The 15559-nt window shown below is 39.3% G+C and overlaps 1 protein-coding gene across 2 annotated transcripts in view; it reads right to left on the bottom strand.

The window, feature by feature from the left end:
- Positions 1 to 15559, bottom strand: part of LOC126470702 (heat shock 70 kDa protein 14-like) — a 204126-nt gene that overhangs the window by 52721 nt on the left and 135846 nt on the right. For both annotated transcript variants that reach the window (XM_050098703.1, XM_050098704.1), the window contains exon 5: positions 3745 to 3906. In XM_050098703.1, the coding sequence (XP_049954660.1) occupies positions 3745 to 3906 (162 nt within the window). The remainder of the gene's footprint in view (positions 1 to 3744; positions 3907 to 15559) is intronic.

Here is a 15559-nt window from a genome sequence, read left to right as displayed (position 1 = left end):
CACACTGTCCGTTTTGCTATCAAGATGTAATTCCACTGTTTATGCCCTGGTTCCTTCTATCTTTAAATTTATATTTATCAACATTTACTTAGCAAATATTTGGTTACATATCCAGTTATTTTCTGAGCTAATATTTCCCATCATTTCAAAATGGTAAGGATCTGTAACAAGAGTTATGCTATCTTGGTTGATTAAATTGCCTTCCCAGTCTCTCATACATGCTTCTCTTATCTGGGCACAAGCAACCCATCCTAATGAATTTTTTGTACCAGTGCTAAATGGCGTTCCTTGTTGGTGGCTTCTTACCATACTTGGTTTTAAGCATCCATTGAACAGCTGTAGTACACTCGTTTTTGTCGAACTCCAACACACAGAAAACCTGCCACGTTTGCGACTAGCCCTGACTATCGGCAAATTACCAAACTACATGGTATACATGGAAAAAAACCTACAGGGTTTCTCTTCAAGACGACATGTATGATATCTGTACAATGTTTGGTTCTTACGCAATAAATAATTGAAAGTGTTCCCGGACTTTATGTAAACCCTGTATTAAAGCTACACAGTTTTTCTCCATTACATTATCTCACATTATAATACATTTCACCATATAAATGCAACCTTGCATGGGTTTGCAATACTAGCATTGACAACTGCTATAGCCAATTTTCTGATCACATCCTAGTAATTAACAGTAAACCTCAATGAAGATTCTTTAAAGAATCTAACACTCATGTATAAAACAGTTTCAGACTGTATGATTACTCTACAAACGAGTTAGTGTGTTAAATATATTTGACATTAAACATGGAAGTGAGAAAAGTTTAGAAAAGATTTGAAATTACGTGTAAAGTTAGTTGGAAGTTGCTAAGTGCTCTCATTCTCAAATTCTGGGTGAATATAGCCTGGACAACTTGCACGCCCTGAGTTACGCTGCCTCAAGATACGTACATCATTTCTAACTATAAGACTTTTATTACTGTGCCCGACTTTTAACATAAGATTTATACCTCTTAATGAGTAAATTATGACAGAATTTTAATGTTTTAAATTTGGCCAATAATTAAATGAAATACTGAAAGTCAAATTTTTGTTGCCCTTGGAAGCCATCAGATAGGCAATCTGTAACTGGAATCATGAACCATATGCCAAATAGTGGGTTAGATGTTTAGTAACACAGTTTACACAACAAACGTAAGACTATGAATACATCTCAATACTGTTTCAAATTGCATCATACATGTATTGTATTTCAAGGCAATTTATACTTTTCACCATCACTGAAAACTCATTAATAAACCCAAGACAATTTACTGTTCATAATATTACTGTGTGGAGTGTAGCCATGTATGGAAGTGAAACGTGGACAATAAATAGTTCAGACAAGAAGAGAATAGAAGCTTTCGAAATGTGGTGCTACAGAAGAATGCAGAAGATTAGATGGGTAGATCACATATCTAATGAGGAGGTATTGAATAGAATTGGGGAGAAGAGGAGCTTGTGGCACAACTTGACTAGAAGAAGGGATCGATTGGTAGGACATGTTCTGAGACATCGAGGGATCACCAATTTAGTATTGGAGGGCAGTGTGGAGGGTAAAAATCGTAGAGGGAGACCAAGAGATGAATACACTAAACAGATTCAGAAGGATGTAGGCTGCAGTAGGTACTGGGAGATGAAGAAGCTTGCACAGGATAGAGTAGCATGGAGAGCTGCATCAAACCAGTCTCAGGACTGAAGACCACAACAACAACAATATTACTGTATTTCATACACCACTGGCAGTCTTCTGTAGTGTTTGGAAAAGAATTAACAGCAAAATATTATATTTTCAAAGGAGACAGGTGCATTTTGCACATATTGTCAAAATGACCAACTACTAGGAGCGGGACAACAATCATCACTACACATAATACAAAGTGTGATAAAAAAAGTAATGGGAATTTTTTTATTTCGTGGGCTTCATACATCTGATCTTCAATTTCTTTCCTTTTTTTCTCTTGTTGATACACATGTTCCTGATATATGTTTGGGATTTTCAGCTGTTTTAAATATTTATTTTATTGTTCACAGTCGAAAAGGTTATACGTGTTTTCAGAGTCCCTGGAAAATGTTTTACTTTCGAAAAAGGTGGATCAAAGAATTTACACTAAATTTTAAACAATGGAAACTCCAGGCAGGAATATCCAACATAGGAAAAGATAGACTGCTACTTACTGTTAGTTGCAGACAGGCACAATTAAAAGATGCTTACAAATACGCTTTCAGCAACAGCCTTCATTGCAGAAAGAGACACACACTCCATTCATTCACACAAGCAAGCACACCTCATGAACTACTGACCGCCAACTCCGGCAGCTGGGGTCAGACCTAAGATGCTGGAGTTGGTGGTCATGTGTGCGTGAGGTGTGCTTGCTTGCGTGAATGAATGGTGTGTGTTTCTATTTTTCCAATGAAGGCCATTGCTAAAAGCTTATTTGAGTCTTTTAACTGTGCCTGTCTCCAATTTAGTGTGTTATCTTTACAGTAAGTAGCAATCTATGTTTTCCCCACATTGTTGCACTAAATTTTGCTTGAAAAATTGAATAAAGTGTAGCACAACATTTGAAATACTGACTGTGGCTTTTGGCAAGTCTACTATGAGTAAGACAAGAATTTATGAGGGGTATGAACATTCCAAAGAGGGTTGAGAAGACAAAGACAGTAACCGTTCTGGATGCCCTAGCACATCATTACTTATAAAGTGGAAGTAGTAAAGAAAATGGCTCTGGAAAACCACCAAATCACCATCAGAGACGTTGCTGATGATGTCAGCGTATCCTTTGGCTCATGCCAAGTTTTTTTTTTGTGGGTGTTTTGGGAATTAAACGTGAACCAGCAGCAAAGTTTGCTCCAAAATCATGGAATTTTGACCAAAAACGTCGCCACCTAGACTCCACTCAGGAAATGCTGAACAAAGTTGACAACAATCCAGAACTTCTAAATAAGATTAAAACAGGTGACAAAACATGGGTATACGGGTATGACACCAACACCAAGACCCAATCATCCCAATGGAAACTGCCTGAAGAGCCAGGACTGAAAAAAATTCAACAAATTCGATCACATGCCAAGGTTCTTCTCACTGTTTTCTTCAATGACAATTGGATAGTGCATCAAGAGTTCTTGTCTTATGGTTGTACAGTCAATAAGGAACACTACCTGTAAATTAAGTGCTGTTTGCATGAAGCAGTCCTAAAAAAAACCTGCCAGAACTGTGGCAAAACTACTCGTGGAAATTGCACCACGATAATGCTCCCGTTCACATCTCAATGCTTGATCACAATTTTTTGGCAAAAGCCAAAAACGTTATGTCGCCTCAGCCACCATACTCACCAAACATGGCCAAATGCAACTTCTTCCTATACCTGAGGTCGATGAAAACAATGAGAGAACGTTGTTTTGCCACCCCTGATGAGATAAAAACAGAATCACTGAAGGAGCTGAACATCATAACGAAAAGTGAATTTCAGAAGCACTTCCAAGATTGGAAAAAGTGCTGGCGTAAGTGTATCATATCTGAGGGGGATTACTTTGAAGCGGAAAAGGCTGATGATTATGAATAAACAAAGATTCTTTAGGAAAATAAAAATTTCCATTACTTTTTGATCACAAATCATACATAGGGTAATTATCAACAATATTACAATAACACAGTGTCAAGAAGAGAGACATCTTGTAATAACAGAGACCAATTGAACTCACTGGTGAAATACTTCGGCGAGGAAGTTGGCAAGTATTTCTGTGAACTTGTCCCCTCCGAAGTTTGCTTTATACACATGGCCTTTCACTGTGTACATTCCTGCACAGCACAATACAACTGTAACATCCATTGTAGCTCCCCCCAGGCGATAAACGAGGCACATCCTGCAGGAGGTATGTAATCATTACTCATAAATTATTTATAAATACAAATTATATAATTACAAACAATGTTATACTAAACAACGATTACTCAATTTCTGGATAAAAAAACACAAAAAATTAAACCCAGTAATTATTTACAAGAACTGACTAATTTATATATGGGAGTATACAGGTTTGATTCCACATCCTACCATCCAAATTAAGGATTACACAAAATAACAAGAAGAATACATAAATTTTCTCACATGACATCTGTCCTCTAGGTTCTTGAAAGATGCTGTCACCATTAAAACAACATATTTCATTATAACACAGTCCAAGCAGAAACAACTGAATAACACATGCACATATTTCTGTATGTGGTTTCTTTATTTTATCAGATAAAAAGGAAGAAATATAAAAGTTTAACATTTTGTCAACCCAGAACATTAGGAACAGAACATTAGCTCATGAGGAGATGTGAAGGAAATGGCACTGGAATCAAATTATTATTGCATTTCTTTGAAGTGAGAAGAGGAAATCACAGAAAACTTAAATTAAAATGGCCAGGTGGAGATTTGAACCTCACTCATCTTGAAAGTGAGTTCAGATTTTGGTTTGTTATATCAACTCAATTTGAAAAAATTTAAGAGAATCATTTGATGATTACATTTCAATTATGTCCCTTTTTGCAGCTCTCTCTCTCTCTCTCTCTCTCTCTCTCTCTCTCTCTCTCTCTCAATAAAAGTCTGAAGCATCCACATACCTCACCACCATAAACACACTGAACAATGGATGCCCATACAGGGCATGGGGATTTGCACCTAAATTATATTAGTATTTTTTCACACATCTATGTAGGTTTAAGATCATTATCAAGATCTATAACATCTACCACAGTCTCTACAAACACACTTTGGTTTACATAGATAACATAACCAAATATCTGCATTTTACAGTTCTGAAAAATTACACCCTGTTACTGAATTTTCCTTAGCATAAAATGCAAAAGGGACAGAGCCTCAGAATGTAGAACAGCTGTACAGTCGGTACTAGACTGTCTGCGATTCTAAACTGTTACTTCCAGAGCCAACTAAACCAAACAACCAGAAATGAATGAAGTCATCACCAGCCAATGGCACTGCCCGATAACTATGACCTGCTGCCTTTTCAGGGATTGGGATTCTGTTGTATAGGGTAATTATAGTGAATGTTACTTACAACCAGTGAGGTGCCAGTATTGTAATTTGGCTGGGAATGACTTCCTATGCATGCGAGCGGTGCCAGCTGTGTGCAGCACAAGGCGAAGCAATGGCCACAAAGTGCATCACTGTTCTGAACAACACTGGGCTATTATCCTTCATAAGGAATAGTGTAGTTTGTTCTTGTAACCGTGCCTGTGTGTATTGTGGTTGATGCTTTCATTAGAGCGGTGTGTTAAGAGTTTGCACAAATGCCAAAAACAGAAACAATGACAATCCAGGAAATGGATGAACTCTCGGCAAGGCAGTTTGCCGAGCTAAAGGGGATAAATGAAGCTTTGCAAAGAGAGGGAGACTTTTAATAGCGAGAATGAGCATAAACAAGTGGCTGTAGTGGAAGCAAAAGCTTTGGTTAGTTCACCTATCCCTTCTCTGGATCCTGTCACAGCTAATCTAGCAACTCCTTTTTCGGATAGGGCAACCGAGGATGTCTCAATGTTCAGTGATGACCTGGAAGCTGCCGCTAGGTTGGGCAGTTGGTCAGACAAGACATCCTTGGATGTGTCTAAATTACAGTTGGTTGTGATGCAAGCAGCATACATCAGTACCATCAAGTGCTGGATAAAGCACAGACATTTAAGCAGCTTAAGAAGGCCCACTAACCACGTTATCGCAAGCAGAATATTGCAAGGCTTTTTTAGAGAACAGCTTAATGGGTTGTCTCAAAAGTGAAGTGAGTTGGTAGAGGCATTCATAGGCAGAATTAGGAAAATCAGTGCTAACTTGTACGAGCTTACACAGAAAGTAGAAGCAGACAGAATTACTCCACAAGAAGAGGAGAACAGGAATCAGATGTGTTTTTAAGAGGACTTCCAGCAGACATGTCAAGGAGAGCGACAATGGAAAACCCGAAGGATTTTGCTGCCACCATTATGGCTGCTAAGCAAGTGGAAGAGATCAATATTGTGGCCTGAGGACAAGATAAGGGTTGTGTGTTTCTTTTTCCACACAAAGGTGAAATGCTACAGCTGTGGACATATGGACCATGTTAAAAAGCAATGCAGAAAACTTCAGTGTTACAAATGTGGGTGGGTACTGACCTTCAGATGATGCGTGTTGCAGAGGTACTGGAATGCAATAACAAGATGGACATGTTGCACTATATTGTGCACTGAAGCCTGGTACATGTGAAGGAAATAGATGGGGATTGTATGGTTTTGGAAAGTGTGGATGATTTTAGCTCTGATAAGTTAAGCTTATAGATTGCAAACTTGGAGATCATGGACGAGTATAATCTGGGTAGGTCGTGTGAGGACCTTTGCCACAACCAGACCATCAACACAATTGCATTATGCGAGAAGGTAAAACAATTTGGAGGGAAGAGATAAATCAACAATGAAAGACTTGTTAATATGATTTGCCAACCTGTTCAATCCCGGTCAATCATTACCTGCAATACTGGTAACTCGCCATACCATACCAACGGTTAACAATGCTCTAGTGTATAAGAAGCCGTACAGGATACCTAGGCACCTATAACCTATACTGGAAGAATTTATTGATCAACTGCTGGCTGAGGGCAATACTGAATCAAGTTACAGTCCAGGGGCACCTACCATTGTAATAATCCTGAAAAAATCATAGAATGGAACAAAAAAGCATAGATTTTGCTGCATGAGCGGTGATGGACAGACATCCTGTACTAAATATAATGGAGATTAGAGAGAACTTAAGTCAATGTAAATACTTCACAATGTGTATGAGGAGTGGTTATCACTGTTGCAAGTGGTTCTGGAAGGGCGGCCAAAGACCACATTTACTGTCCCTTGGAGTCACTATCAATATTTTAGGCTGCCATTTGGTCTGAAGGATGTGCCAGCTATCTCGGAGGCTATTAGTATCCGATGGAGTGCTCAGAGGATTAAAATCAAGACTGTTTTTTATCTCAACAACATAACTGCATTTTCTAAGGATATGGAAGAGCACATGCAATGGTCAGAGGAATTCTTTAAGAGGCTAAATCCAGCACAGTTAACACTCTGTAATGAGAGGAAGATGTGAATATTGACGCACGCCTAACTTCTGCAGAATGTGTTTTCTTACCACCACAAACTACATAGCAGTTTCAATCATTTTTATGGTTCTGTAATTAATAATGGGAATTCATTGAAGAGTTTGACGAAATTGCTAAGCTATTGAATCATTTGTTGAAAAAAGGTGTGGAATTTCCATAGTCAACTTTTAGACAGCATTTGAAAAATTGAAGGGAGCATTGACAACAAACCAGGTACTGATATTCCCAAACTATGAGGGACAATTTATTCTGTCATGTTTCACTAGGCATGGCCTCCACCTCAGAAGGTATGGGAAGGGGAAGCTGGCAAAGCTTATAGACGACAGTGTAGTGGGTGTTGGTAGGATCACTCATGGAAAAATTCCTGTAGTAGTTGATGTTGAAGCTGCACCTATTTTAGAGTGAAGACAGCTGATATGTATACCTGCTAAAAGGAAGTCCCTCTAACTAAAGGCTTATATTCAGAGGAAGTCATGTTTCCAAGAAGAGAAGGAATTAGCATATTTCATCAAAATATAAAAGGTATTAGAGATAAAGTTAGTGAACTGCTTACAGATGTGATTCTGGAATTATTGGTATATTGGAGTACCACAAAATAATTAGACAATTCAGGGGCTTCCTTTACCAGGATACAGATTAGCTGGCTGTTTTTCAAGGAGTTCTTTGTGGGGTGGGGAAGTTGCTTCTTGTTGTTGTGGTCTTCAGTCCTGAGACTGGTTTGATGCAACTCTCCGTGCTACTCTATCCTGTGCAAGCTTCTTCATCTGCCAGTACCTACTGCAACCTACATCCTTGTCAATTTGCTTAGTGTATTCATCTCTTGGTCTCCCTCTACGATTTTTACGCTCCACGCTGCCCTCCAATACTAAATTGGTGATCCCTTGATGCCTAAGAACATGTCCTATCAACCGATCCCTTCTTCTAGTAAAGTTGTGCCACAAACTTCTCTTCTCCCCAATCCTATTCAACACCTCCTCATTAGTTATGTGATCTACCCATCTAACCATAAGCATTCTTCTGTAGCACCACATTTCGAAAGCTTCTGTTCTCTTCTTGTCCAAACTATTTATGGTCCATGTTTCACTTCCTTACATGGCTACACTCCACACAAATACTTTCAGAAACGACTTCCTGACACTTAAATCTATACTCGATGTTAACAAATTTCTCTTCTTCATAAATGCTTTCCTTGCCATTGCCAGTCGACATTTCATATCCTCTCTACTTCGACCATCATCAGTTATTTTGCTCCCCAAATAGCAAAACTCCTTTACTACTTTAAGTGTCTCATTTCCTAATCTAATACCCTCAGCATCACCCGACTTAATTCGACTACATTCCATTATCCTCATTTTGTTTTTGTTGATATTCATCTTATATCCTCCTTTCAAGACACTATCCATTCCGTTCAACTGCTCTTCCAAGTCCTTTGCTGTCTGTGACAGAATTACAATGTCATCTGCGAACCTCAAAGTTTTTATTACTTCTCCATGGATTTTAATACCTACTCCAAATTTTTCTTTTGTTTCCTTCATTGCTTCCTCAATATACAGATTGAATAACATCGGGGAGAGGCTACAACCCTGTCTCACTCCTTTCCCAACCACTGCTTCCCTTTCATGCCCCTCAACTCTTATAACTGCCATCTGGTTTCTGTACAAATTGTAAATAACCTTTCGCTCCCTATGTTTTACCCCCGCCACCTTTAGAATTTGAAAGAGAGTATTCCAGTCAACATTGTCAAAAGCTTTCTTTAAGTCTACAAATGATAGAAACGTACGTTTGCCTTTCCTTAATCTTTCTTTTAAGATAAGTCGTAGGGTCAGTATTGCCTCACGTGTTCCAATATTTCTACGGAATCCAAACTGATCTTCCCCTAGGTTGGCTTCTACTAGTTTTTTCGTTTGTCTGTAAAGAATTCGCATTAGTATTTTGCAACCGTGACTTATTAAACTGATAGTTCGGTAATTTTCACATCTGTCAACACCTGCTTTCTTTGGGATTGGAATTATTATATTCTTCTTGAAGTCTGAGGGTATTTCGCCTGTCTCATGCATCTTGCTCACCAGATGGTAGAGTTTTGTCAGGACTGGCTCTCCCAAGGCCGTCAGTAGTTCTAATGGAATGTTGTCTACTCCCGGGGCCTTGTTTCGACTCAGGTCTTTCAGTGCTGTGTTAAACTCTTCACGCAGTATCGTATCTCCCATTTCATCTTCATTTTCATCCTCTTCCATTTCCATAATATTGTCCTCAAGCACATCGCCCTTGTATAGACCCTCCATATACTCCTTCCACCTTTCTGCTTTCCCTTCTTTGCTTATAACTGTGTTTCGATCTGAGCTGCTGATATTCATACAAGCGGTTCTCTTTTCTCTGAAGGTCTCTTTAATTTTCCTGTAGGCAGTATCTATCTTACCCCTAGTGAGATAAGCCTCTACATCCTTACATTTGTCCTCTAGGCATCCCTGCTTAGCCATTTTGCACTTCCTGTCGATCTCATTTTTGAGACGTTTGTATTCCTTTTTGCCTGCTTCATTTACTGCATTTTTATATTTTCTCCTTTCATCAATTAAATTCAATATTTCTTCTGTTACCCAAGGATTTCTACTAGCCCTCGTCTTTTTACCTACTTGATCCTTTGCTGCCTTCACTACTTCATCCGTCAAAGCTACCCATCCTTCTTCTACTGTATTTCTTTCCCCCATTCCTACCATTTGTTCTCTTACGCTCTCCCTGAAACTCTGTGCAACCTCTGGTTTAGTCAGTTTATCCAGGTCCCATCTCCTTAAATTCTCACCTTTTTGCAGTTTCTTCAGTTTTAATCTACAGTTCATAACCAATAGATTGTGGTCAGAGCCCACATCTGCCCCTGGAAATGTCTTACAATTTAAAACCTGGTTCCTAAATCTCTGTCTTACCATTATATAATCTATCTAAAATCTGTCAGTTTCTCCAGGCTTCTTCCATGTATACAACCTTCTTTTATGATTCTTCAACCAAGTGTTAGCTATGATTAAGTTGTGCTCTGTGCAAAATTCTACCAGGCGGCTTCCTCTTTCATTTCTTAGCACCAATCCATGTTTACCTACTACGTTTCCTTCTCTCCCTTTTCCTACTACCGAATTCCAGTCACCCATGACTATTAAATTTTCGTCTCCCTTCACTATCTGAATAATTTCTTTTATTTTGTAATACATTTCTTAAATTTCTTCGTCATCTGCAGAGCTAGCTGGCATATAAACTTGTACTACTGTAGTAGGCATGTATTTTAAATTAACTAAGGCATTTGATTGTGTAGATCACAAAATACTGCTCCAGAAGTTGGACCATTACGGAATACGGGGAGTAGCTCACAATTGGTTCACCTCTTATTTTAGCAACAGACAGCAAGAGGTTATTATTCACAATGTTGAGAATGGCTGTGATGTGGGGGTCTCAGTGGGGTACAGTCAAGTGGGGGCAGACCCAGGGATCAGTGTTGGTGCCACTCCTGTTCCTTATTTATATAAATGATATGCCGTCTAGTATTATGGGTAACTCTAAAATATTTCTGTTTGCTGACGACGCTAGCTTGGTAGTAAAGGATGTTGTGTCCAACATTTACCTAAGTTCATGGCTTGTAGAAAATAAATTAACTCCAAATCACAGTAAGACTCAGTTTTTACAGTTTCTAACACACAATTCAACAAAACCTGACATTTTAATTTCACAGAGTGGGCATATTTAGTGAAACTGAACAGTTAAAATTTCTAGGTGCTCAGATAGATAGTAAACTGTCGTGGGAAGCCCACATTTAGGATCTTGTTCAAAGACTTCATGTTGCCATTTTTACTATTGGAACAATATCTGAACTGAGCGATCATTCGACACAAAAATTAGTCTACTTTGCTTATTTTCATTCGCTTGTATCATATGGTGGTGTATTTTGGGGTAAGTTCTTGTTGTATTGTAGATTGCATTTACTTAAATTTATGGATTGACTTTTTTTGGGTTCATATACATTTTATTTTTATCTATTATTACTTTTATGTTGTAATTTCATGTACTGACATGTTCCATGACCTGGGAGATTTTCTCCTCAGTTTGGTCCTATGGAACTTGACATGTAAATAAAATTAATTTGAATGTTGATTTTTGTGCATCATTATCTGACAGGCCATTACTAAATTTGATCACAATGTGCTTCTCAATTTGAAGACAAGCTATTGAAAACAATACGTATGATCCTGCGACTATTTCCCCACGCTCTAGTTGCAAAGTGTGACATCTTTATCAGATTGGAAGTTTATTAATGTTATTTTTGCTGTAAATTAGTCAAAAATATAATATTGAAATCTTTACCAAATTAATTTGATGTGTATCTTATAAACTGAGATTGACAAAGTCCTAAGTCTGGAAAGTAAAGTCATCTCACCGAACTGAGAGGTGAAGTGAAAACTATACTTAAAAATAACCCATCTTTAATCCAGTTTCTAAAAATATGGATTGTACCTAGTAAGATGTCCTAGGTCTTTGAGGCATGTGGTTTACAATATATCATGTGAGTTTGGAGTGAATTATTACAACAGTGTAATCACATTATTAATGAACAGTGCAAGAAACACTCCAAAATGTATAACTAAGACGTTGTGAGAAACCATTCATTGCAAAGCATGGTGTTACCAACACACACAAATTATTATTTGACAACACTGAAATCCTGGCACACACCTTGTGTTACTGGGATTCATTTATCAAGAAAGCAGTGGAGATCCACAAGTGTCCTAAATTTTTTAATGGAGTTGATGGCGTCACCTGAATCCCAACATGGTGGAAAGATCTAGAAAACAATATAAACCCCATACTAATGTGAGTGGCTGATCTGTTTCCTTATCATTGTTGTGGTATTATTGGTAAAGCGAGCATAAGCATGAGCATGAGCAGTACTAAAGAAAGCACGAGAGCTTTAAATCTGACATATGTGTTGACTAGAGTTTGTTTACATCTTACAGTTTGTCATACCAAGGTATTAAGGAGACATTTTGGGAACTTGCTTACCTGTTTTACCTGTTTTGGTGAATTTCAGTAGTTGTTTCTGTTCGAGTGAGTGTATGTTCAGTGAATTCTGGAAGTCGTCAAAGTTATAGGTTTTTAGTTATTCCAAGATAGATACCAGAGACTATATGCTCATTTCCTGAACAATGTATCAAGTTACATCTTCATTTTAATATTTGGTGGCTAAAATCTGCTTCATTTTAAATGATCAAGACTTTTTATTTAAAAAAAAAAATTACACGGACATGATCAAATCTGGTAGAAGTAATATTACTGAATATATTGCTGTGTTAGTCTAGAACAAAATTAGGTAAGTAGAACCCAACAACATACAGATACTAACTTTATATAAATTAATCCATTGAGTAGGAGGAGTTGTCAAACAGAAATTATTTCAGTTGTTTTTAAAACTTTTATTATGTGCCTGCACCCTTAATTTGTAGGTGATGTTTTCAAATATTTTTACAGCTGAGTAAGTTAAGTTGTGAATAGTGGAGGCAATTTTTGTTCCAAGTGTTAGACTTACAAACAATACTACTATTTTTAAATTGTGCCTGATGCCTCACAACAAACTTCATAAGAGAGGTTGTTAGGATGCCTAAATTTTTAAACAATTGCCTTCATGAAGTTTGAGGATGACCACCAGATATCCTTACAGAATATTTCTGTATGATGAATATCTTGGTGGTAAAGGATGTTGTGTGCAACATTGGCTCGGATTCAAATAGTGCAGTTCATGACCTAAGTTTGTGGCTTGTAGAAAATAAACTAACGCTAAATCACAGTAAGACTAAGTGTTTAGTTTCTAGCACACAATTCAACAAAACCTGATGTTTTAATTGCAAAGAATGGGCATATGATTAGTGAAACTGTAAAGTTCAAATTTCTAGGTGTTCAGATAGATAGTAAACTGTTGTGGAAAAGCCAAGTTCAGGATCTTGTTCAAAGACTTTGTGCTGCCACTTTTACTATTCGAATGATATCTGAAGTGAGTGATCATTCGACATGAAAATTAGCCTACTTTGCTTATTTTCATTCGCTTATATCATATGGTATTATATTTTGGGGTAACTCATCCCATTCTAAAACGATATTTTTGGCTCAGAAAGAGGCAGTTCAGGCAATAAGTGGTGTAGGTTCATGAACCTCTTGTCGAACCCTGTTCACGAGTCTGGGTATTTTGATATTGGCCTCTCAATATATATATTCCTTAAAGTCATTTCTTGTTAACAATATTAGCTTATTCCCAAGAATAAGTAGCTTTCACTCAGTTAATACTTGCCAGAAATCAAACCTGCATTTGGATCAGACTTCCATAACTGTTGTGCAGAAGGGTGTGCAGTATACGGCTGCATCCATTTTCAATAAGCTACCACAAAAATTCAAAACTCTTTCAAATCGAAACCGAAGAGTTTCCTCATAACTCACTCCTATTCTGTCAAGGAGTTCCTTGAAAAGTTAAGTTGATACTTTTTGTATGGTTGATTGCGTTTACTTAAACTTATGGACTGACTGACTTTCGGGTTCATAAACATTTATTTTTATCTGTTATAACTTTTATGTTTTAATTTCATGTACTGACACGTTCCATGACCTTGGAGATTTGCTCCCCAATTTGGTCCTACAGAACCTGTATTGTAAATAAATAAATAAATAAATAAATAAAATAAATAGACATGAACAGTCAGGTGATTGAATATATTCCCAGTTAGGATGTAGATGGCAAGGAACACCTGACAGAATATACACTCCTGGAAATTGAAATAAGAACACCGTGAATTCATTGTCCCAGGAAGGGGAAACTTTATTGACACATTCCTGGGGTCAGATACATCACATGATCACACTGACAGAACCACAGGCACATAGACACAGGCAACAGAGCATGCACAATGTCGGCACTAGTACAGTGTATATCCACCTTTCACAGCAATGCAGGCTGCTATTCTCCCATGGAGACGATCGTAGAGATGCTGGATGTAGTCCTGTGGAACGGCTTGCCATGCCATTTCCACCTGGCGCCTCAGGTGGACCAGTGTTCGTGCTGGACGTGCAGACCGCGTGAGACGACGCTTCATCCAGTCCCAAACATGCTCAGTGGGGGACAGATCCGGAGATCTTGCTGGCCAGGGTAGTTGACTTACACCTTCTAGAGCACGTTGGGTGGCACGGGATACATGCGAACGTGCATTGTCCTGTTGGAACAGCAAGTTCCCTTGCCGGTCTAGGAATGGTAGAACGATGGGTTCGATGACGGTTTGGATGTACCGTGCACTATTCAGTGTCCCCTCGACGATCACCAGTGGTGTACGGCCAGTGTAGGAGATCGCTCCCCACACCATGATGCCAGGTGTTGGCCCTGTGTGCCTCGGTCGTATGCGCTCACCTGCACGGCGCCAAACACGCATACGACCATCATTGGCACCAAGGCAGAAGCGACTCTCATCGCTGAAGACGACACGTCTCCATTCGTCCCTCCATTCACGCCTGTCGCGACACCACTGGAGGCGGGCTGCACGATGTTGGGGCGTGAGCGGAAGACGGCCTAACGGTGTGCGGGACCATAGCCCAGCTTCATGGAGACGGTTGCGAATGGTCCTCGCCGATACCCCAGGAGCAACAGTGTCCCTAATTTTCTGGGAAGTGGCGGTGCGGTCCCCTACGGCACTGCATAGGATCCTACGGTCTTGGCGTGCATCCGTGCGTCGCTGCAGTCCGGTCCCAGGTCGACGGGCACGTGCATCTTCCGCCGACCACTGGCGACAACATCGATGTACTGTGGAGACCTCACGCCCCACGTGTTGAGCAATTCGGTGGTACGTCCACCCGGCCTCCCGCATGCCCACTATACGCCCTCGCTCAAAGTCCGTCAACTGCACATACGGTTCACGTCCACGCTGTCGCGGCATGCTACCAGTGTTAAAGACTGCGATGGAGCTCCGTACGCCACGGCAAACTGGCTGACACTGACGGCGGCGGTGCACAAATGCTGCGCTGCTAGCGCCATTCGACGGCCAACACCGCGGTTCCTGGTGTGTCCGCTGTGCCGTGCGTGTGATCATTGCTTGTACAGCCCTCTCGCAGTGTCCGGAGCAAGTATGGTGGGTCTGACACACCGGTGTCAATGTGTTCTTTTTTCCATTTCCAGGAGTGTACATTGATACGGATGAATAAGTAGAACTGAACTATTCAACCACAGAGATGGAAATATTGGCTGTTATTTATGCTATTACGTATTTCCACTGTTATTCGTACACGAAAAAGTTTAAAGTTGTGACAGACCATGCTGTGTTGAAGTGATTGCTGGGACCACAAGAGGCTCCAAGTATGTTAACGTATTGTGCTCTGAAATCAAGTGAATTTA

This window comes from Schistocerca serialis, chromosome 3 (assembly GCF_023864345.2).
Source record: "Schistocerca serialis cubense isolate TAMUIC-IGC-003099 chromosome 3, iqSchSeri2.2, whole genome shotgun sequence".
In the NCBI taxonomy this organism is placed as follows: domain Eukaryota; kingdom Metazoa; phylum Arthropoda; class Insecta; order Orthoptera; family Acrididae; genus Schistocerca; species Schistocerca serialis.
The sequence above is the reverse complement of the archived record's forward strand: the minus strand, read 5'-3'. Positions and strand labels throughout refer to the sequence as shown.